Source organism: Pongo abelii, chromosome 9, assembly GCF_028885655.2.
Source record: "Pongo abelii isolate AG06213 chromosome 9, NHGRI_mPonAbe1-v2.0_pri, whole genome shotgun sequence".
In the NCBI taxonomy this organism is placed as follows: domain Eukaryota; kingdom Metazoa; phylum Chordata; class Mammalia; order Primates; family Hominidae; genus Pongo; species Pongo abelii.
In genome coordinates, this window is record NC_071994.2 from 57191936 (window position 1) to 57217033 (window position 25098).

At 45.1% G+C, this 25098-nt stretch overlaps 1 protein-coding gene across 19 annotated transcripts in view; it reads right to left on the reverse strand.

Annotated features, from left to right (window-relative positions):
• Positions 1 to 25098, reverse strand: part of NAV2 (neuron navigator 2) — an 882771-nt gene that overhangs the window by 74666 nt on the left and 783007 nt on the right. For 16 of the 19 annotated variants that reach the window (XM_063728134.1, XM_063728135.1, XM_024254960.2 and 13 more), the window contains 6 exons: positions 16739 to 16877; positions 8598 to 8889; positions 7200 to 7902; positions 3685 to 4152; positions 2972 to 3037; positions 1543 to 1587 (listed from right to left, as the gene is read on the reverse strand). In XM_063728134.1, coding sequence (XP_063584204.1) covers positions 1543 to 1587; positions 2972 to 3037; positions 3685 to 4152; positions 7200 to 7902; positions 8598 to 8889; positions 16739 to 16877 — 1713 coding nt within the window. The remainder of the gene's footprint in view (positions 1 to 1542; positions 1588 to 2971; positions 3038 to 3684; positions 4153 to 7199; positions 7903 to 8597; positions 8890 to 16738; positions 16878 to 25098) is intronic. The other 3 variants (XM_063728127.1, XM_054525834.2, XM_063728128.1) reach the window with 2 other exon arrangements.

The window sequence follows — 25098 nt, forward strand, 5'->3', positions numbered from 1 at the left end:
AGTGACTACTGATTATGTCAATAGAGGGATTCTTTGGGCTTAAGGAAAGATGTTGTCAGTGTGTTCGTACTGGATGTTCATGTGTATGGAGTGGGTGAGCTACACAGGAAGAGTCAGAGTGAGAAGGAGCACAGAAATGTTTCTTCCTTAATGTTTTTACTATATCTGACAGACATGCAACTTTCCAGGACACATCAATTGCCTGAAAATAGCCTGTCATGTATCTCTATTCTGAATTTTTAAAAAACCAGAGCTACATAATTTTGATAGGCTAGATCTGCTACAGAAGTATACGTACCATTTCACAATGTTAACATTTAGAAGTTAGCTTTCTCTCAGGGCACCAGTGGGGCATCAAAGTCAAACTCACAGTGAGGGTGGCCATGATTTAAGCATCTGGCATGGTTGCTGACAAGCAGCTCATAGGCACGAATGAAACTGGCAAGTACAAAAGGCCTTGCCAAAGCCCCCTCTAAGGCCACACTGCTCAACTCCTTCCTGCAGGATGACTGTTGGGAGATTTTAATACTTTCCTTCTTAGATTTTTAGAATTGGCTTTACTCAGAGGATCCCATTGAAAGGAAGCATTGATACCTACCTCACATTACTGTTCAAAATGCTCTTAGTCTTAAGAGCTACAGGTTATTAACTACAGACATACATGACAGCAATGAAACATTTCATTCCAAGTTCCATTTTATGCGAAAGCACTTAATGCTTAGCGCAGGGTGAAGCTGATGCTACAAGGCATGTGGTGTTTAGAAAGCAGAAGAAATGATGGCTACAACCATCAGACAGCAAGATCACGGGGGAGGCATTAGCAAACTGAAGTTTCTCTGATTGGCAAAGTGCTATAGATGGTGTGAGCAATGGTGACTTATAGCATCTTGTTTTGCCAGGACTAGCACCAAAAATGAACCTGACCCACCACTTACCAGGAATGGAAGGACAGTCCTTCCTGGGAGTCTTTTCTTTATTATCCACCAAAAAATGATCACACCCATGTCTTGTTGGGCAATGAAAGTGGACCAATTTTCCATTAGAATATTTAGACAAGGGCAAAGTATCTGTCTAGCAATTTTTTATGGGCAGAAAAGTTAAATATTTTCAAACTGGGGGAAAATATTCCTCTCCTCCTGTGCTCTTGTCCTAGCTTACACATCAGTATGCTATAAGTCATGTCCTTTCTCTTGGAAGACAGCCGTGTGAACAGAATGGTCATGGTGAAGCGCTCAGAAATTAAACCCATTGGCCCCAGAAGCAGCAATGACTGCTCCTTGGGCTTGCCCAGGGATGTTTTTCATGAGATGGTTTTACCGCATTAAGCCTGAAAAAGCACAGCCCCTGCTCAAGCAAATAAGCTGACAAATGGAGAGTGAGAACAAGAGGGTGCAAGGGGAGCCGTCATTCAAAAGGTCCTGCTGTGGTGGTCAAAGCGGGGACCCCAGCCCAGCCCAAACCCCCACCAGCCATGAAGGAGTCACACAGCCAAGCTCCAAAGCCACAACAGATGGCACAGATGCAAGAAGGAAACACAGATACCTGAGTCCTTTCTTAGGCAAAGTGTTCCTATCAAGGTGCGGGTCACTGTAGGAAAGTTAAAACAAAAATAAGAACTTCAGAGCGGCACACAGAAGGCAGGAAGAGGGAAAGCTAGGGAGGGGGCTGAAGGGCCCTGGAGAAAGAGGTGCACATCACCAGGAAGTGCCTTATCCAGCTAGGCATGCAATGCAACACATCCACATCCGTGGAAAACAAAAGAAACCCAATCCTCAGCCTGAGCTGACACCAGTGCATACTTTACCCCAGGTCACCAGGAGGCCTGAGTCCCTTAACCCCAATTGTTCCTCATTTTCCACAGATTCAAAGCAAAACTCAGGGGTTGCTCCACCTCAAAGCAGAGGTCCTGTGCCTTCTGCTGCCCAGGGGCACTCTCTGCACCAACACAGCTTCTCAGAGAGAGGGATGCCCACTTCCCTGCACCCCTAACTCTGGCCCACCCCCTAAATGCCACTGGCAATGACTTCAAATGGGAGAAGGGACTTGTTGGAGGTTTCAAGAGGCCAGCAGTCTGCATATTTGGAATTCATCTGTAACGAAGTGAATTCCAGGTCCCTCTCAATTTCTGCGGCCCAGGCATAGCTAGGAGCTGAGTCCTGGGTGGGGCATGTTACAACTTGCTGGCTGATAAAGTCAAAGCATTTGGATTTCTAAAGACCAACGGTTTAAAGGCTTGGTCTGTGAGCTGACAAAAACAAAGTTTTCACTGTTGATGGGGGAAAGGTTTTTTTTTTTTTTTTCTGGCAGGAGACAACATCTGTTTGTTATGTTTGGCCAAGTCATCACTCCCCCACAAAATTAAGGTCAGTATCCATCTCTGAGGCCCACCCACAGCTGGGGGCAAACACAAGCGTGTACATTCGTAAAGTCTTAATACTTTACACATTCTTTTTCGTTATCATCGCAGGAAATGGGCACACAGAACACAACAGTCTGCAAGACATAATGAGCCAAACTTCAGCAAAGGATTTTGAAAGGGAGAAGAGGCAGCTGCATGGGGAGGGGTAGACAAAGGTGAGGGCCAAGCTACACAGTGGGTGGCAGGTCATTTCTGGGCTTGGGGTTGGGGGTGGCAAAAGGAATGGGAAGGAAGCTGAAAAGCAGGAACATGCCACAGGAGGCCACAAGAGATGCAAGCGAGAGCTTCCGCTGCCCCAGATCAAGTGGCAGGGTTTGAGGTCGCCTTCCCAAAATGGGAATGAAGGGGCCAGCCCAACTCCACCTCTCCCTGGGCTTTAGCAGACAGAGGAACAGACTCTCACTGGCATGTCCATGTGTCACAGAGTACACTAGAGCCACAAACACAAGCAGGAGGCTTAGACCAACAGCCTCGCACAAGACATCTGGCTTGACGACGAATGGGCAGAAGAACCTAGAGGCTCGGTTGGTCCCCGGCCTGCAATGTCATTACCTGTCCTGTTTCCTGGGCAGAGTACTTCTGCAGAACTTAGGGCTAGCAGCAGGGGAAGAGAGAGGGCTAGAAATCCAGGCAGGTAGAAAACAAGAGAAGGAACATTAGCTTGGAAGAAAGGAGAGGTGTTGTTATTTATATACATTTTTCTCATTCCCCATGCTGATCCTCGCTTTCTTCCCTATATGCGGAAACTGGACACATTTATCCCTGCTGCAGTGAAATCCAGGGCTCTGAGAACACTTTTAATTTCTTGATTTCCTATCAGTCCAGGAGGAGGGTGTTTGCCACGATGACAACAAACCTACCCAGCTGTCTAAAGAGCATCCTACTACACGCTCCATGTCACCTGCACCCAGTCACCTGCTCTGCTTGCACAATTACAAGGGGAGGGAAAAGAAGCTGTTGATGAACAAACAGGATAAAACTGAAGGATTTCAAAAGCTGAATGCCATTTCAAATGGTAGCATAAATCTGCCCCCGAGAGACTGAGCAGCTCCAAGCACCAAGAATAACCACAGAGGAAAAGATAAAAGGGAGCAGAGCCAAGCTTGATTCCGTCCCAAAGTGGCTTCCCCATGAAAAACAGCAGTAATTAGAAAGAGAGAAATCTTACAGGCAAAGGCTATTCGACATTTGGGATTCCTAAGCTAATCTTTTTATTTTTGGAAGGGTGTCTTTCTGAGAAAGGCAGCCAGAGGCACAGCACCAACCTTTCTGACAGTGTGGTCTTCACACTGTTGGTTCTGACAAAGGGAGTCAAGGAGTCGTCCTTGGAGGAGGCGATGAGGCCAGTGGAAGAATTGTGGCTGGGGCCCCCTCCACTGCTGAGGGAGATGTCGATGGACTCACAGCTGGTATGGAGGCTGCTGACAGACTGAAAGCCCAGGCCATCCTTGCTAACTGCGGAGGAGCTGCTGGCGTTGGTGCCCCAGGTAAGGCTGTTGGAAGGGGCCGAGTGGGCTGAGCTGGGGCTGGAGGCTAGCGGAGACTGGTTGAGGTCCACATTCTTGCTGTAGAGAGGACTGCTGCTCCCGCTGCTTAGGATGCCACTGCCTGACGGGGAGTCTAGGTTACCTTGCTGAGTCATTGTGGCATGAGGATTGGAGATGACCACCGAGTTTTTCATGTTTTCAGCTGTGGCGATGGGCACTTGCTTGGTAGGCTTCCCACCAAAGAGTCTGTGAAGAGACAAAGGGTTGTGTAGGTTGAACACCCAGTGCCAAGGGGCACCGGACTGTTAAAGAAGGGTAGGGCAGAGGAGTTGGTGAGAATTCCTGGCAAAGGAAGCACAGCCATTCCTACTGAAATGGCTAACGGTACTTCAGGGAAAGGTCGGCCATAAAGCGGGCCTAGACACTAGTGCATCACAGGCTGCCATCTTCAAGTTCTAAGCTGCAGCTGAGACTCTGACTCCATCTGAGCCAAAGAGCCATGAGTAATAATTTTCTACAGACCTATTCACATGACACTGGGCCAAGATCTTGCTTCCCTTTCTTTCAATGGATAGACTAACTAGAAAATTGCCCTGGCCCAGGAAGATGGTTGTCTTCATCATCTCTGTCTCTGCGACCCCAGGCATAAAGCAGGCACACAGTTTATGACAGCTTAACTCTAAGGGATTTGGTTTCTTGACCTCTGAGCACAAACATAGAATCAAGAGCATGAATCTAGATTTGGAGGGGGCCTAGGAAAAGTATCTTCAGAGATTTATCCACAATAGAAAGCGCAACTGGAAAGATGTATCTTTTGAAGCCAGAGAGCTTACTTATCCAGTGACATACTTGGAAATCTTACTTGGTTCACAAGACATCAGACCAGACACACTGGGTGTGAACTGTGTCTCTGTGACAGACACACAGAAATGTCATTCTATGTCATCTCCCCTGCTCGTGGCCAAAAATGTGCCATCAGACTACAAGGAATGACATAAATGCCCCCTCTTCCACTGGCAGAGAGCTCTCTGGTAGAATGTTGAAATTATCTTAAAGTCAGAGAATTGTCCACATTCTAGTAATGCAAAGGCTCTATTACACTCACTAAAACCTGTGTGGAGTAAGTATCTCACAAGTGACAAAACTACTACATATTTCTGACATGCAGGTTGCCTTGGGTGCTCAAAGTGGTGACAGTTTGATCTCTGTCCTCTCCAGACAGTCCTATAAATCTCAAGTATTGTAAAGACAATCAATCAATCTATCCTTACTACAGTGTGTGGTGGCAGAAGGGAAACACTTTGTGTCTGGTGACAACCAGGGAATGAAATATCCTAATGTAGAATCTTGGCTTTAGAATGCTTACATACTTCCAGTGATGACAGGGACCTCGTTACTTCAAAGGGTAACTTGCTCCATTGCCAAGCACTTCCAATTATTAGAAAACCCAAATCTCATCCACTTTTTTTTCTGACTTTTGCATATTGCTCCTCATCCTGCTATGCATGACTATATACAAAAGTCTAATCTTTGGTCTGTTAGTCCTTCAGATCATTTGAAGAGAGTTATTTATCACATTTACCAAAGATTTTTCTTCACCATACTAATACATATCAAGAGAACTGAGAATACCTTAACGATTTAGGAAAAAATGTAATTTACCAGGAATCGGCTAAAAGGTGTTCAATGTAGAGCCCTAGGAGCTGCACGCATTTTCAAGCATTCTATTACACTAGCCTAAGGGTCTAGTAAAATGCCTTTGTAGTTAGTAAAGGAAATCTATAATACCAAAGAGTGAATATTACATATACTACTTGAGGCAAGAAACAGAGAAAATTTTCATTTACAAGGCAATCTGTTAAAACAACAAAGAGCAGCACAACAGACTTACCCCTGGAAAAAAAAAATCGTTACTGAAATTCTAATAATCAAGTCTGGACAAAGAACAGTGAACTGCTTCATTATACCTTTCATGTGGAATGCTTCTTCTGAAGTCTTTTCAAACATTCCTGTTCATCCCCAACTATGTATGTGTGCATATAATTTTTATTTTCTCACTGCTTGATTTTCTTTTCCTGGGACTTATTCTTTCTTATGATAAGAAATTTCCTGGGAAAGTAGGATGAACTGTAACCTAGCAGTTGTAGTTGGAGAATGGTCCAGTAGATATTATAATAAGATAATACGAACAGGCAAAAGTTGAATAAATTTAAAAGAAACTTAAAACAAGTGAATAATCTGTTTATATCTAGAGCTTCCACCCAGTGTGAAAATGTGGGAAAATGATGTCTATTTAAGGTAATAGGAAATCAATTTCTCTTTTTCAGAAATATTTCTTCTTTAAGAGTTGTGTGTGTGTGTGTGTGTGTGTGTGTGTGTGTGATGGGGAGGGGGAAGTTAAAATTTCAGACTGACTTGGAATTCTGGAGTAGTGTAAAAGTATATGTGGGGACACTGGGCTTTGTGAGTAAAGGAAGGAGCTGGTCAAGATCACTGCCTGCCATAATGAGGAAGCTCAGCTGAAGAATTATTAACACAAGAAAAAAAAGTATCTGCTCCCCTGAGCTACCCACCCAGGTCCAAGGGTGTATCAAGACCTCATTCTGGATTGGATGGTAGCTAACTTCTTCTTTTTTTTTTTGAGATGGAGTCTCGCTCTGTCACCCAGTGGTGTGATCTTGGCTCACTGCAACCTCCGCCTCCTGGGTTCAAGTGATTCTTCTGCCTCAGCCTCCTGAGTAGCTGGGACTACAGGTGCACACCACCATGTCCGGCTAATTTTTTTAATATTTTTAGTAGAGATGGGGTTTCACCATATTGGCCAGGCTGGTCTCGAACTCCTGACCTCGTGATCTGCCCGCCTCAGCCTCCCAAAGCGCTGGGATTACAGGAATGAGCCACGGTGCCTGGCAGTAGCTAACTTCTATTGAGTGCATGCTACGACCAGACATGGCTACAAAGATGTATCTTTACAAAAAGCCTGACAAAAAGTATCTCATCCCCATTTTACAGGTGAGGAAACTAAGGCAGAATTGTTAAAAAAGGTTATATGGCAGCTAATTAAAATGGACCTAAGATTTGATTCTAAGATGATTGATTCCAGAGGCCTAAGTTTTTCATCCCAACATGGGAAAATAGTCAACTGCAAAACTGCCGGCAGGATCTGACCAAACAGCTTTACTGGAGGACTAAAGTGGAGAAAAACAGAGGGTGCTTCAACTAAGAAACAGGAAATTACTAAATCCATTCCCTGTATTCTGGTTCTGCTCAGCACCATTTATGTACTCACTTACCTGCGGAGTGTGGGAGAGGCCACATCTGGGTACTTGGCTCCAGGCTGGAGATTGGTCTGAGCCGGGCTGGACACGGGCTGGGCTGCCGGATTCACTTTCACCGAGTTACAGGAAGCCACACTCTCGTTGTCTGATGAGATGCCTTTCTCCTTATCTGTTTGGTTGACCAGACCTGGTAGAGAGCTGCCTAGGGCTGTTTTGGAAGGCTCCCTCAGTTTGGGCACTGGCAGGCCTGCGGACTTGCTGCTGATGTTGGAATCTATGCTGCTGGTGCTAGACCTGTTCCCAGCCCCGTTCCGGCTGTTGGATTTACTGGGCCTCGGCAAACTCCGGTACTGAAGGTTTGTCCGGGAGCTTAGGGCTAGATACCCGTCATCCTGATTCTGAGCCCCATCCATGCTTGACTTCCGACCAGCAGACCGACTGACGAGTGCAGATGACTTTGGGATTTTGCCCAGTGTGGCTGACCTGCTGGTGACAGTCACCCCGCTGGCTGTGATCATGGCCAGGCCGGCGGCGGAACCACTCTGCTTCTTGAACCCAAAGCTGTTGGCATTGGCAGTGGGTGTCCTAGAGCTGCTGGGGAGGGGCTTTTTGGATTCGTCACCACTGCTCCGGCCTGCATCTGATGGGGAGCGCTTCACCTGGGAGGCTTTAGGAGAAAGCCTTCCTTTCTCAGACACCTTTGCATCGTCTGTTTTTCCTAAGAGAGAGATCAGCAAGATTAGCCTGCAAGCCAAGAGCCAGCTCATCCATCTCATCTGTTTAAGATGCTCTCCTCCTCTGAAGAGCTGGTTCATTTTTCCCTTGGGGAGGCAGAGGAAAGAGCTTTTTATAAAAATAATATAGTCTACTAATGTACCGTGAGCCTTTTAGGAAATGTCAATAATTTTACTCATTTGCAAAGCAGTCTAAATTTACCCAGGAGAAAGCAAAGCCAGCCAATCACTGATATGTCTAGGAGGAAAGAACCCCCTGCCTTTCCTGACCTTTCACCTTCTGTCCATTAAAGGGCTGTCCCTAACATGTCCAGGGGATACCTCTGCCCTTGTTTATAAATATCCCCTAAGTCAGGGACAACATCAGCTCACCATACACCCATAGCTCATAAACCCACGCTGTTGAATAGCCTGAACTGGCTGCATTAACTCACCCAGTGTCTAGTTAAACCAATTCAATATGTCTCAACAGCCGAACCATCTTCAGAGCTTAAGAGGCTCCCATGCTTACTTATTTCCACTTAGAAAAAGGTAGGGATGTGAAAGTTTATGGAAGCTCGTTGTTAGCAGAGTATAAATCCTGAGACAAAATATATAATGTCAAGTCCTTGCTAGAGTTAACTATGGCTTTGGTTTTCAAAATGACAACTGTAGGGCCAAGACAGCCCCGGCCTCTTACCAGTTCCTGGGGTCTTCAGTGCGCCTGCCGGGGCTGACGGCTTCGTCCTTGGCATGGTGATGCCCACCTGAGCTGTCATGCCTCGCCGCCATGAGCCTGTCTGGGAGATGACAGGATTCTTCTTGCCCGACGTGCTTTTGTCAGACTCGTCAGACACGTCAGAAGGATTCCGCCTCCACTTGGAACCTGGCTCCATTTTTATGCCGCTGTCTGAGCCTCCGTCTGATTTCTTGACATCATCACCAGACCACAGGGAATTCCTCTCCACCTGTGAGTGCTTCTCAGCATCAGTCTGTGGACAGAGACTCTCTGAATTAGTCCTTCCCAAATCCCAGGCTGGGAATCCCCTCACTCCAAAGGCAAAAATGCCAAAACACTGGAGTAGTTAAGGGAAAAATAATCATTACTTTAAAGATGTTTGGACTTTTGTACTCTGGTTATCTTGTCAGAAAGACTGATTTATTTTTTGGTCCGAGGAAAGTAAATAATATCAATGTATCCTTAGAATGGAATGAGGTGGCTGGGCACAGTGGCTCACGCCTATAATCCCAATATTTTAAGAGGCTGAGGTGGGATGATCACTTGATCTCACAAGTTTAAGACCAGCCTGGGCAACATAGCAAAACCCCATCTCTACAAAAAATAGAAAAATTAGCTGAGTGTGGTGGCACACACCTATAGTTCTAGCTACTCGGGTGGCTGAGGTGGGAGGATCACTCCAGGGAGGTGGAGGCTGCAGTAAGCTGTGATCGCACCACTGTACTCTAGCCTGGGTGACAGAGCGAGACTGTCTCAAAAAAGAAGAAAAGAAAAGCAAAAGAAAGGAGTGAGGGAAGAGAGGAAAAGGGGCCCAGGAAAAAAGAAGGAAAGAGCCCTAGCGAGGGGAAGGGGCAGAGCAGATGGAGATGCAGTGGGAATTCAGCCACCACCTATTTTCTGCCACTTGAACAAGCCTCCTTCAACTCTGGTGGCTGATCTCTAACCAGCATCCAGTCTCCTGGCCCGTTTCCCTTTGTTCTGCCTTCTTCCCATCACTCCACCGCAGTGAGATCTTTGGATCTAACACACCAAGCAAGGGAGCAAGCGAGCAAGGGTGGCTGCTGGTTCAACTCAAATCAGGGAGATCCAGGAGCTGAGGGGAAGCACATCCTCAAATGGTACTTCCCCCAAATGTGGAGAGTCAATGGTGCCTGCTCCGACCCCAGCATTATTTATATGCCACTGCTTTGCTCCCCTTGTGGGATTTTGTTCTGACAAGGGATATAATTAGCCAGCTTTCTTCGGAAGAGCCCTGACCTGCTGGCCATGAAACCCAGAAGGGGACAGAAGTGTGACGTTAATGATCTCCTGCAGCTAAAAGGCATAAAGCTGACCAGAATGCTTTGGAGGCCTCCTGGGGTTTGAGGCCAGTTGGAGGATGTCAGTAGTGAGAAGCAGCACAGTAAATGGGGAAGGGAGGTCAGGAGCGCTTTCAGGGTGGGTATACTAAGATACCAGTCCCATATTTGCAATGCTTAACTACCGAGAGTAGGCAAGATAGGAAATTAAAATGAACACCTGGCAAGAATCTGCCTAATGCCTGTCATCCAAGAGTGGAACAAATGCCTTCCTCCATGGAATACAATGGCTGAATGGGATAAAAGCAAAAAACAGATAGGCAGCCCAAGTTCAATCGCCTCCCCCACACCACCCCAACCCGTTCTCCCCTCATGAATTCCACTCATCCATTACAGACACCTTATGAGTTCTTTCATTTGTTTTTTTCCAGCTAAGTATTAGTCACTAGAGATATGAGGAGGACAAACACACACTCCCTGGCTATGGGAAGCTCATCATTGAGCTGTGGCAAGGGACAGAGAGAGGGGAGTTCCTACATGTGAGCACAGGGCAGGAGCTCACTCAAAGCTTGATGAGCGAATGAATGAGCCAAGGAACGAGCCAAAGAACACACAATTTTCAGGCCACAACAGAAATTAGCAAAATCATCTTATCCGATCTCAGCCTCTATTTAATCAGAAAGGGTAAGTACTCAAGTATTCTTATCTTTATATCAATCTTACAGAAACTAAAGTTGCCCATTCTTTGTCCCAACTACCTCAGGTCAGTTTCCTTCCTCTAAACACTTCCAGTACATTCAACCAACCAGAATTTACTCCATGCTTGCTGTCTGCCAGGCACCAAGGAGGGTCAGAGAATCTGGGGATAAGACTGATTTCCCACCCATGGTGGAGCTTACGATCCAGTGAAACAGGCAGAGACAGAATAAATAAATACAAACAAGGGTGTAATTGTAGACTACGAAGACTATTATAAGGAGAAAGACAAAAAGTCTGAGAAATAAATACAGACATTGACCTAATTTAGATGACAATGAGGTGGGTAGGTGACAGTGATCAGTTCAAAAAGAAGTACCCTAAAGAAAGAGAAGAAACTTACTTAGTAAAAGAAGAGTTTGGGGCAGAGCATACCAGGGAGAGGGAACCACATGTGTAAAGGCCCTGAGGCAGAAAATAACTTGGCTTTGGAACATTCACTTCACAAATATTTATTGGGTGCCACTACGTGCCAGGAAAGTTTATTCGCACTAGGAATACTGTAATGAACAAGTATAAATCATTAACCTCATGAAGCTTACATTCAAGTACATTTTAACATATTCTAATATGCTCTAAGAGGTACTGAAAATTTAGCACATGCCACATCCTGGGTTACTGCATTATTTATTCTTTTAATGTTCCTATACTTATTTCCCCCCAATCGAACTGTAATGGTGCTAATACTAGTAGCATAACAACTACAATTTATTGAGTACTTACTATGTCCCAGGCACTAAAGTGTTTGATATGTATCATTAAATTTAATCCTTATCAAAAACCTATGAGGAAATTACAGTTAATAGTCTCAATTTTACATGACAAAACTGAGGCACAGAGTGAAAAGAAAATTTCCCAAGATCACATAGTGAGGAAGTAGAGATGCAGGGAATTCAGGGAGTCTAACTGCAGAGCCCACATTTTAACCACCATGCCACAGTGCCCTCCCTAAGGATAAGTCGAGGTATATGATACATTTGTGCATACTCAGTAGCACCTAATATCTATACCCAGCAGATTCTCCTTCCATACTGGCAGGCTCCCCAACCCCAGTTCTAGAGCAGCTCTAGTCTAGCCTCTGGGTGGGACCCATACAACTCCAATTCCATCAGTGGCAGAGAGAGCGCACATGCCCCTGGCCTGGGAATGTGGCTTGACTTTCTCTCTCTGGAAAGAACAATCATCCAGCCATCACATCTCCCTAGCTTGGTCCAGAGTGGTCACCTTCCCAGCTCTACTCTGAATCCTTCATGAGCTACATGCCGGACTATAAGGTGGCACCCCTTGGGATTAAAAAATGAGAAAGTCCCAGCCTCTCTTTTCCTGGAGCTCGCAACAGTGGAACCAGCCAGCAGGACATCCACATGGGGACGTACGAAGAGTTCTATCCTGCCTTCCCCTCCATGCCTCTGCCAGTTGTTTCCATCTCAATGGTACCTCCTTTCTGAAGGGTTTTCTTCTGCCTGTTCTTGGAAGTCTTTGTAGTCATTCAATATCCACATGGGAAGGTGAGGAAAGAAGCCATGCACAAGGGACTTCAGAAGGGAGACCAATCTTCTGAGAGCAAGAGGTGAGGCCTGAGGAGCATGATGTGGGGGAAGAGTGTCGGCTTTGGGTCTGACAGATCTGGGTTCAAGTGCTGGGTGCTGCCACTCATTTGCTGTGCATGACCTTGGAGGACATTGCCTTACTTCTCTGAACTTATTACCTCATGTATAAAACACGGATGATAAATAGGTCTCTTACAGCATTGATGGTGAACTCAGTGAACTCAGTGTGGGGGGACTCAATAAACAGTGGTTCTTTTCATTACCAACTTTCCTGCCTCTGAAAATCCCCAGCACTCTGTTGTCCATCTTTAGCATTTATCCTGCTTTTGTCTTGCATTAGGGAGAACAGGTACTTGTCTCTTCTGCCACTGGGCCACAGGCCTTTGGAAGGCAGGGATATTCCCTCCCTGTGCCATATCCCCTGCGGATCTAGACGCTGAGCTGGCTCAAGTTTGAGCCCCAGTGACCATGGAGATAATTATCCGCGTCAACATCATCGCCTGCCAGTCATCCTGCCAGGCACTGTGTCCCTCCACATACAGCCTGAACTCGTCCTCTCAGGCTGTGTTATTATCCACATTTTACACATCAGGAAAATACAGGGCTGAAGAGGAAAAGTAACTTACCCAGTGGGTGAGAAGAAGGGGGCACCCCTCCTCGCCCCCAGCCAAACCCCATCCCTACATCCATGCCAACATCTAGAGAGCTCTAGGGTTATTCAAGGCAACACAAGACAGGGATTCTTGCCACATAATTCACAATTTTATTTCCTTGAGTAGCAAAAAATAAACTGACATGGAACTATCTTTTTCCCCCGCATATGTTATTAAACATTTCACAGGCATTGAAAATGAGAGGAAATCTTGATGTGTGCTTCTTTGCTCCTCAGCACCTGGGATGGTGCCTTCCACAGAACTGAGAGAAAATACTGAATGTACAGATGAATATGTGAGGGAGTTGCGTGTGTTTGTTAAAGCCCTTTGCCACCAACATCTGTCCTCAAAATAAAATACTGCAAAGTAAGATGAGTTGCTTTGAGACTACAAACAAAATATATTAAGAACGTAGTCAACCTTTAGTTAACTGACATGAATGGAGGCTGGAGGCAGAGGAACAGCTAACCCAGGTGGAAGGGGCTGGGAAAGGATGAAGGGAAGGAGAGGAGGGAGGAAGGGGGGTAGAGATAAGAGAAATGGAGGGAAGGAGGAAGGAAAGAAAGTAACTTCTGAGCAACCATCCAGTCTCAGGCACCTAGAGAAGCATGTGCTGATAAAGCATTTCCCTGTTATTTTCACACTCACCCTTGAAGACGCATCTAATTAGCGCCATGTTATGGATGAGGAGGCAGGGGCTCGGAGAGAGTGCTTAGTTCATCCAAGGATGTCATAGAGTGAGGAGCACAACTCAAGATCATCTGGCTTCCAAGTCCACACCTACTCCCTGATACCTCAATCTGCTTGGCCAACCGGACTCACCAGCTCTGCTGGAGGAGTTGCTCAAGAGGCTCTTGGGCCTCAAGCAGGGGATTCTCTGCCTGGCCCCGAGAAAACAGTGGGCACAGGAGCTGATGCTGGACAGCTGGGCACCTGTGCTCTGTGAGGGGCATTCTCCACTGCTCCTCAATGTCCCCAATGATAGCGGAGTCCCTCACAGACAAAGGGAATCTCCATTCCCAATGATCCATCTCCTCTTCTTTCAATCAGCTACATGTGGCTGTTTCTTAGGTTTTGCAGACAATAACTTCCTTGTTCCTGAGATGCTTTAGTTATTTCTCAGAGGCTTTTCAAACAGCAAAAACCTAGGCAGGCAACCTGTCCTCAATTTGCTTTCCTGATGGACATGCTGAGCCACTTCTCCCTGCCTCCCCATGTCTTGCCTGGCAGACCGTGTGCTGCCCCCCTGTTCCAGGGTAAACCAGTATGTGACAGGAACCCAAATGAGCCACAGCATAGAAGGCGCAGCTCTTGGGAAGGGTGCAACGCACATCTTCCCATTGCCTGATGCTGCTCAGACAGGAGTAATGGCCCTTAGCATTCCTCAGCATGATATGAGGGAGGAGGATGGGAGCCTGTGAATTATGTTGATTCAAATATTTTGAGATGCTCCCTGGACAGGAACAAAAGGAATGTCACTAAAAATCCATTTAAAGAAACCATTGCATTAGAAATCTTAGTAACTATTGGTGTAATCTGCATTTAGTTTACTCTAAGACCTACTTTTTTTTAGTTTTCATTTCAACATTTTAAACTCAGGTAGTTTTATAGGAAAAAAACCTACCCAATGAATAGTAAACCATTTACATCCCTTAAAATAACTTCTGATCTTGATCAAAAGGCATGTTTGTGCAGAATCCTGCAACCTTTTCTGATGTGACATTTACAAGATGAAAGCAAAGAGCTGGTCTAAAGAGCTGGGGCGACTGTATCAGCTAGAAAATCATGTACAAATCTGAGGTGTTTATCAATGTGGAACTGAGATTTCAACTCCAGCTTTGCAAGAAGGGAACAAAGACAAGGACATTCTTCCAGTACAGTGTTTTACTGGCTCCACCTGCATCTCAGGAGCAAGCCTCTCCTACCTTGTAAGTCAAAAACGGAAACCTCACGGATCTCTCTCTCTCTCTCTATCTGCAGTACCTCTAATAGCCTGCCTCCTGAATACATAGATGCAAGTGAGCAATTCCTTGGTTTCCTCCTTAGTATCTAAGGACAGTCTGGTTGTTCTTATCTTGAATATACAATGAGCCTCAGGAAAAAAAAAATAGTGTTCACAAGGAAAGAAAAATTGGTGGCAGGAGCATAGCCTGGCTGGGCACTTCTGACTTGCGTCTAATCACTGAGGAAACAGTGATCGGCTTGGGAAGTGTGGCTTAGGTTTTGTTTGTTTGCTTTTTGTACAGTAAAGTACACAAATCTTAAGTACATAGCTTGAATACATTTTAGAAAATTAACATACTTACATAACCACTGCTCAGATTAAGATACAGAGCATTACCCATGACCCCCTTTCTAGTCATATGGGTAGTTTTTGTTTCTTAAAACAACTACCACTACCCACTGTCACTAGGTTGGGTTTCTGAACAATAATCAGAAAGTCTGGCTCAAATGAAGAATACAAGAAGTAACTGGGAATCCCAGGGGCAACACCTAATGTATTTCATCAGGCAGTAAACGTTTCCATTTCTGTGGGACAGAATTACTCCCACTCTGATACATCCTTTTTTTTTTTTAGCCCTATTGTCAAAAAAGAGACACCTTTAAAAGAAAACAGATTTCCAAATCAGCTCCTATCTGTATGAAGTAAAGCACTGCTGAGAAAGGAAGAGGCTATGGAAGGGAGTCAAAGACAGGGCAGTGCTAGTTCTGCACCCCGCAAGGTTGCTCTGAGACTTCATCCCAAACAGATTTCCCCAAGAGTTCGCCAAACACGGGTGGTGGGGAGGGGTGGCACCTGCAATGGGAGGGATCAATCATGAAAAAGATTCCAGCCTACTACGCCAGTGCCACCACAGCTGGCCAGTCCTCGTGCTGGTCAGTCCCAAACTGGGGACAAATTGTGAGGATGGCACTTTACTTTTCCACTAGTAAAATGGGCCTTTCAGAACCAACCCTTGCCAATCATGAAGGAATGGTCTGAGGGTCAGTGAACGTGTCCACATGAAACTACACCACATTTGAAACGTGAAACCTGAAGCCTTAAAGTAGGAATGGGAAACTCCAGTGCCTTGGGGTCAGGCAGGTAATTTAAGGAGTACAGCTGGCCAGCAGGGTAGCAGCTGTGCACACTGGAGCAGGAGTGGCAGGTCTAAGGGGCTGGATACTGGGACATCTGTTGACTGTCACCACATGGAGAATGTAGGCTCAAAGAAGCAATATCTTTGTTTTTCTCAAGAGCAACCCGGAAGACATTTTCATGTGAAATAATGTAATTCTAAAAATGTGACAGGGAATCTAGTTTAAAAGAAGGGTAACACTGTGGGCCAAATAAAACACGTCAGCAGGGGAATGTAACCCAGAGACAGAGTTCTCAACCACAGGTCAGGACATCCTGGCCTTCCGGTCCAGAGTTCTCAATCTTTATTTCCACCCCATCCTCCTAGAGGGATTAGACAAGTTCCCCTGGATAGCAGTGGCTTTCTGCGGCAAATAAGAGACACACGTTCTGGGCTGAAAACTGCTAAAGTCCAACATCCTTTTCTGTTGTTTGTTTTTTAAAAAATTATGAAACCGAGGTCCAGGGAGGAAGAGTGATTTCATCAAGTCCACACAGTGAGGGTGGTGAAGCCTCCCTACTCCTGTGTCCACCACCCCCTGCCTGACCCCTCCCTTGTGGACACAGGTCAGTGTCAGGAGGTGAGAGCAGAGGCAGCAGGAGGCTGGGCCTCATCTCATCAACCTGGAGATTCTGGTTGCCCCAAAGGGCCCTCTTATCCCACAAGCCCAAGGTTCCCTGCTGCCAGAGGCTGCTGGAGGAGCCTGGGAGGGCCTGTGTTCCTCACCTGCACATCCAGGTTTTTTCGAGACGAGGCAGGTGTGTTGGCATAAGAGCTGATGGAGGAGCTGGTGTTGATGTCATCAGTGCTGAGGTTGTCTATGGTGTCGCTGATGCCGCTGCTGACGGAGCTGCTGTCGTCCCAGCTGCCAAGACAAACACACATCCTGAGCACCAAAACCTCAGGCTGTTCCAGCTCAGGTTGATGACACAGACAGATAAACACCATCCCCGAAAAGATCCAATCTATGCCATGAAGCCCCGGACAAAGCTCTTTTGCCTCAGATGTGACTCATCTCCACGTCAATCATTGCTGTCTGGGATTGGAAGCTGGGTGAAGAGGCTGACAGACCTTCCCCAAACTAAGTGCTTCCATAGCAGGGGTGGCTACAGACACTACCCATGTCCTACCCCATCCTCAACTTCATCCTGGGAATTTAATGGAAGCCAATTTGTTCCTTCCCAGGCCTAGTGGCAGAGTAGGGGCAGTGAGTCTGGGGACTAGAGCTAAAAGCATGCAGGGAAGGACTCCACAGCAGGCACCTGTCGGGTCAGAGGGCAGAGCTGCTGTATGACTTCTGCAGACTTCACTCCTGGAATGAAACGCCGAGGGAGGGAGAGCGGCAACAGTTAGGAGAAACCTGTCAACTTGGTTAGCAGCTCTAACTCTAATAATATCCCCAAATACATCTAAAATAGATGTTCTTCATTTCCCAACCCTCCAACCAAATGAGGTCAGTCCCAAGCTGCCTAAGTCCAGTCTCTTAGCAATGGTTCTCTCTTTCTTTTTTCTTCTTTACCATCTCCCTACCTGCCAATACCACCACCACGTTTAATCCAGCATCCAGTCCTATCACCTTGCTTCCAAAACATATCCAAATGTGCAGTTCTCTGCCCCCACTGCCACCCTGCAGTTCATGGTGCGGTCAACGCTGCCTGGATTACTGCTAAAAGGCCAGGTGGTCTCTGTGGTCTGCTTCTGCTCCCTAATGGTCCATCCCCCCGCAGCAGTCAGAATATCCTGTCATTCTACTGCTTAATACCCTTGAGTTGTGTCTCAGGTAATTAAGAGTCCAAACTCTCTATATGGCCCCTCGAGACCCTCTGAGCTTGCCTTCTACCCCAGTCCTGTTTTGCACCCCTCTCCATTGCAAGTGGCTCTGATCACATGCACTTCTATTCCTTCTAAGCCAAGATTGCTCTCTTTGAGGCTTTCTGTTGCTTGTCCCCCTTTCTGAACACGTGTCCCTGCCTCCTCTCATCTTTCAGATCTCAGCTGAAGTGTTACCTTCTCAGAAAAACCACCCCACTACCCATCAAGCCTGTCACACTCTGTCACGTCACCCTGTTGCATTTACTCATTTGTTTGCTATGGGGTAGCAGATATGTAGCAAGTGCTCAATAAATACTTGCTAATCGAGGGCTGGGCATGTTGGCTCATGCCTGTAATCTAAGCACTTTGGGAGGCCAAGGCGGGTGGATCACCTGAGGTCAGGAGTTCGAGACCAGCCTGGCCAACATGGTGAAACCCCATCTCTCCTAAAAGTACAAAAAAATTAGCCGGGCATGGTGGCACATGCCTATAATCCCAGCTACTTGGGAAGCTGAGGCAGGATGATTGCTTGAACCCAGGAGGCAGAGGTTGCAGTGAGCTGAGATCGCACCACCGCACTCCAGCCTGGGCAACAGAGTAAGACTCCATCTCAAAAACAAACAAACAAACAAAAAAAACTTGCTGACAGAAACTTACAGAAGTGAGAAGTCAAGTAGACAATAAAGCAAGCTTCCAAGAACAGTGTGACACTACTCTAATTGACCTATAGGGGAAAAGGGTAAGTATTATTGTTTTTCTATTGTACAGGCAGAGAAAGTGAGGCTTAGAAAAAAATAGACACCCTGTACAAGGTCAGAGGGCTAGGAAGAGACAGAGTGGATCTTGATCCAGCCGTTTTGATTCCAGAACCTACTACCCTCTTTACTGTGACTGCAGACAGTTTTGTATTATGTCAATTCTCAGCACACACCAGATGTGACACAGCCCACTTTCTCAGGAGGAAGCCAGGCTTGGGAGGCCAGGCAGCCTGGTTAAAGGTCACTCAGCCAGGAGTGGCAGGTCTGATACCAAAGCATTGACTTAACCTCATTATTCTACCACTCAGTCTTCCACAGTCTTGCTGAAAGCCCTACAAAGTGGCAGCGTGGAACCAGGGAAATGCTGAGTGGTTAAGATTTTGAAAGCCAACAGCACGTCTGCCACACACACACGACCCCAAAGTTCTAGTTCATTCCAGCAGCTTGGAAGATACCTGCCTGTACATCTTGAGCTCTGCTGATCAGGCAGGAAGACAACGGCTTACTAAAAACCGGTTTTCATCACCTTCTCCTTCAACACTATTTGGCTTCCAAAACCCAACCTGGAACATCGCACAGAAATGCAGGGGAATGTGAGGGTGGTCCTAAGGTGGGAGGGTGAGGCAGGGAGAGCGAGGGCTCAAAAGGGGCTTATCGTGAATGAATCCACAAAGGTCCAGCAGCTCTGGAACTCTGCACCCTTCACTCCTGTAATTCTACTTCTTGTGCCCAGCCTTCCATCCTGTTCCAAATTCTTCCTTTAAGGCTTTCTTCAAATACTCCAGCCCACCCACATCATCTACTTTGAATTCCTACATAGTGTCACACATTTCTATTTGCTTCTATACACTCTTACAGTTTTCCAGCTATTCTCTATACAAAGGGCTGTCCTATCTTCCAAATATATGCAGGGGCCTGCTTAGCGATAACAACTAAGTGCTTATCATGATCAAGCATTGTGCTGGGTACTTTAAATATATTGTTATATATTTCTCCAGTCCTCATATCATACCTGCAAGGTAGGTATCATCCTGCCCATTTTACAAAAGAAGAAATAGAGGCTGAAAGAATAAGTACACTGACCGATGTCATTCAGTGTTGGAACTGGGTTTAAAAAGCAAATGTCTAATTGCAGAATATGCTCCTTCTAGTTTGTGTCATGCTGCCTTCTGTAGCAACAACGGCTGTTCACTGAGCCTGTGCCATATGCCAAACTATTCAACATTTGCACATATTCTCCTAGTCACTCTTAAGGGTGTTTCATAATGAAGAAACTGAGGCCATGAGGACTGAGGGACAATGCTGCAGCAATGTCAAGTTCATTCGGTGGACCACGTGCCTTCCATCTCCAAAGACACAGTCTGTGCTCCTTAAATACCTCCTGATGAACTCAATGTGCAGAGGCAAGACAGAGCAAGTTTCTGGTGCGAACTTGCCACCAGTAGTGGATTCTAAGCCCAGCTCCCTGCCCAATGATTCTTTGCAGAGTCACAGCTTCTGTGCCTGTTTCACCTAGGCTGGTAACCACAGGAGGATCTGATTGGGAAAGCATGGCATCACAGATGGAAAATGACTCAAATTTGTTCTAGTGATTAAAAGAAAATCCCATGTGTCTTTTCTTGCATCTGCTCTTTGGGGTTAGGAGTTTAATGTATCTAAAATTTCTCATAATTTGATGAAGAAGAAAGGGGAATGGTGGGAGAGGATCGTGGCTGGCAGGGAGGAAGGACAGCAGTTGTAACAGATGCTCATGAATCCAAGTCCCAGACTGTGTGCTTTGAAATTGTAACCGTTCTTCCCCCGTGTCCTTTCAACACCAAGATAATATTCCGGAGGGGCATGTGGCCCTTGATACACAGGATTCTTCCCATATCAGTGCCTGGAGCACTAGGTGCTTACCCTGAGTTCACAGGAAGCCTTTGTAACTGAGCCACCCAGAAGAGGGGAAGCCAGGGATCTAATCCATGGGTGGGAGTGGGGGATACTTATGACAAGGATGAAGGGCAGTGACACGAGGGAAGGCCACAATGAGCAAGGGCAGCCTCGATATTTGCCAGAGCTGTCTGTGGCCAGAAACCAAAGCTGCCCCTGCAGCTGGAAAACCAGCCTTGTCTCCTTTGCTTCTGGATCTCTGGGATACTGGCAAGTTCATCTTGACGTAAAGTCACTTAGTTCTAACTTGTCCTTTTCTCATTCAGGGTACAAATGATCATGAGCCACCAAGATTAGTTCAGTGAGTTTGCAGATGTATTCTGAGGAAAACCAGTTCCACCAGATGCTCTGTGATAAGAATGTTGCCCTAAGAAGGGAATGTGGAATCTCCTGCCTTCTTGGAGATTCACACTTGTAAACAGTACATCAACATTTTAACAGCTGTGAAGTCCAGTAAAGATCACTATAACTTTGCCTAAAGGAGCATTCCCCAAACTTATGTGACTACACAGGAAACGCTGAGAAGAATGAAGCACACACACACACACACACAAAAAGCAAAAATGAAGAAAAATGCAATAGAGCCTAGAGCTGCCAGTGGCTACTTGATTCTCACTTCCCTGAGAAGGAAGCTGGCACAGTGGGAAGCAGAGCTGAGAGGGATGGAAGTGTGCCTTTGACATCGCTTGAGCGCCCATATCCAGCCATACGGAAAGCCAGAAGCAGCCCTGGGAGATCCAGCCATGAGAAATAGTAAATTCCTTTCTTTTGCTTTTTGTCACTTGGCATACTCATGCTAACTAATGGGGAAGCGTAATTTGTTTGTAAAATAACTCCAGACACGTGGCTGAGAGTCAGATGGGAAAAATGTGGAAAGCATGCAGAATTCACTCAGGCAGTAAGGACACTGGTTGAATCTAATCAAGTGACAAAGGAAATTAGGTACAACCTGGGATGAGGCACAAAAGTCCACTGACCCAAATCAGGCAATAAATGTTGAAAGCAGTTACAAAAACTGATTAAGATAGCAACTTGAAAGGAACCTAGAGAATTCGTGTTTACTATGTGGTGAAATGAAATTCCAGAGAAGTGGCTTGGGGACCTTGATAACACAGCAGAAAGAACTACAGTGTACTCAGCTATGATTCTGGAACCATCATTCCTGGAAGAGGACTGGACCATTCCTGTGTCCTGGTCCTGAAATGGTCGGAGAAAAACCATATGATGGCGCTGAGCCCACCTGAGATGATTAACTGACTACCCTTATTTCAGAGTGTGTGATTTTAAATCTGGGAAAGGTTTAAAAAGATGAAAAAGAATGATGAAGTAAATCATAATATTAAGATTAAGGCTTTGTGATCATTGGGTTAATCATTATGTATTTATAACATTTAAAAGAATACACAACATATAACAGGATCTGACAAAACAGTCTTGTGATTTCAATTTTAAATGACTTGATTTTTTACTTGAGACTTTTAAGCTGAAATGTTTAAGAATCAGATTACGGTTGTAAAAAGAATTGAAATGTTTATGAAAATAATTTATGACATTTGTAAATTTAATTTATTTGATTTGCAAGAGTTGCTTAAGTGCTTAGAAAGATTTTGCTTGTTTGGCTGGTAAATCTACCCTGTCAGACATCTGAAGAGCTTAAGGAAACCAGGTATATTAAATTTATGAATGCAGTCTAAAATATTTAAGAAAATTTAATTATCCAAGCTTTCAAACAGCACTAATTTTGTAGGTAAGTGTAATCTGTTGCCTGAATTAATAAAGTACTAATTGACAATAAGTGAAAATGATCTTAATTTATGAATAAAATACTAGTTTTATAGATGTGATTTGTAAGAAAATCTAGATAAAAACCTAAAACTTCGATTAAATATTAAATCCTAGTTAACTCTAAGAAGTTATTTTTGGGCACAAAAGCACTCTTAAAAATAAGATATTTTTTAAAGTATTAAAGCAGATTTCATCTTTTGAATGAATCAATGATTTTTATATGAATGACTAGAAGAATAAATGAACCCACGATGGCATCTTCTCTCCTCACCAGTTTTTGTTACTCCAGTTCACCTTCACTCTACACCATAAAACTCTCAAAGCAGCTCCAAAATTGCTCTGAAAATGTTGGTGGAGATAGCATCGTGTTTGACAACCTTGGGAAATAAGCAAAACAACCCCAGGGCCTCCTCCTGGAAACTAACAGGAATATGGACACAGAGCTTGGCTGGTTTCCCTATCTTTTTGGTTTTTTAATAATTTTAGGACAGCCTATCACAGATATGCCTGACTTCTTTGGCTGAAACATCCAGAGAAATGGCTAGAAGATACTTCCATTGATTCATTAGAACAATCAACACAAAAGCATTATTTCCTAGCCAGATCACAGCCATGTACCTTTTTCTCTGCTAATGAAATGTCCTACATTTGTCAAGTCAGATAAGAACATAACTGGAGTTATAAGTGATCAGATTTTAAAATAACCTTCACTTATTTTTGGCCAATGTATAGGTGGAAGGAATTTCATGAAACATTTTCTATGTTTCTTCTCATAAACTCAATATTTTTAGACCCTTAACCAAGGACTTTGAATTCACTTATTCATCTCATCTATTGAGCCACTGCCCCTGTGTGCCAGGCACTGTGCAAGGCGGTGGGGATACAGTGAGAATTCAGAGTTTTCCCTGCCTTGACCATAAATCCAGTAGACATAACAGACAAGAACACAGCTTAGACACAAATGAAAACATAAAATAGGGAGATGAGCAAAGGGCACCAAGTGGAAACAATACTGGTTCCAAACATCATTTCTATAGCCTCCCATATCTCCTAAAGCCACCAGCCAAGTTGGAGCACAAAGAGCTATTCTGGCAGCGTTCCAAAGCCCAGGCCCACCAACGCTTTTAGCTATGCTGCTTTCTTCTTCAAGGCATGGACACGGCAAGAGCCAGGAGCATAGAGAGCCAAGCCTTTGCTCCAGGCTTTCACAGAACTACCACCCGTGAGGGTTCAGACAAGACACATCCTCTCCAGACCCCAGTCTTCTCTTCTTTATAATGGAGTAGCTGGACTAAGCCATCCCAAAGGTTCCTTTCCAATGGACATCCTTTACATTTATGCTCAGAGAAAAGTTGGTACAAAGGCAAGTGGGCACACTGGACCATCTCCACACTGAATGGTCTCCCCTCGTTCAGTAAAAGCTGCCAAACGGGTAACTCCATTTTCTAATGTCTGGGCTTTTTCATTGCTGATTTCACCTGTCAGATTATTATTTTTAGGTAGCCCTGAGTTAGTGGCCCTTTTTAGACAGAAGTATGTTCTCTCATTTGATACAATCCCCATGGGAGCCTTTCAGTTCACATGTGCTACCTGCTTGGTCCTGCAATTTGAGTTTGCAAACTCTGGTATAGAGGCATTACAACTCAACTCACAATAGAGTGTCTGAACCAGACCATGCTATTTATCCAAAGAAAGAGGATGCAATCTTGCCTAATACTTAAAGCCACCATCGACAGCGTTACCAAACATGCCAGGCACTGTAGTAGGCACATTATTTATATTATTCCACTCCTATTTTCCCCTGGATGGAAAGGAGGCTTAGGATGCAGAGCTCATCAGAAGGATGAGATTCAAACCACGGCAGAATGACTGCAAGCAGCCTTCCAGCTCATCTGAAAGATGGCAGTGTTTTATAGATTGTAGTGCACAGCTATAGTACATACAGATCAGCTTTGAAATCTGTTAACTAGCTTAATCAAAAGGAACCTCCATCTACCAGCAGCCACCAAGTGTATCAAGAACCGACACGATTTTGGCCAACATGTAGCATTTTAACCAGAATCAAGGCTCTCACAGCCTCAGCCTCAGCTGTTTCTCTACTACCTCTTGGAGAAATACAGATGTGAAGGGAAAAGCCTCTACAAAAGTGACCAGAAAATCCATTCAAACATGGAAGGGCCCATTAAACCAGGAGATCCAGTTTCAGTCTTAGAAGGGATGCTGACATCACCGTGTCAGGAATCCAAATGCCACTCAGAGGGGGCTTAAAGCACAATTTTAACAACCCCAAGACAAGCGATTTGCTATGAAAAAATGCAGGTGAAAGAAGCATAAATTATTTCGGCTTCACACACCTATTTTGCTCCACTGTTGTGAGGAGTGAGAATTCCACAGAACTGAGAAAGTAAACCAGACTTCACTGGGACCCCTGAGAAACTATATTTAATATAGACAAATTTTTAATATCAAGCTTTTCCAGAGAGGTATCTAAAAGGAGCAAGAATCTGTAATGGTCCTAAATTAATGTGATATGATATTTACAATTTCATCTCTCATGAAGCAAAAAAGCAAAATAGAATCCCAAGGTTCCAGGGATGATGAAACAGATTTTTCCACTAGGATATACACACCCTTGCTTTCAGCAAAAGACTCTGGGAGGAGGAGTTATTGAAGGATCTGGAGGGAGGATCATTACACCTTTCAAATGAACTCCCTGTGAGATAATGTTGTTTATTCAAGGGAAAGACATGCTAAATGAAGCTGTAAAAAAATCAGATTGTAGATATATATTAGTTCCTC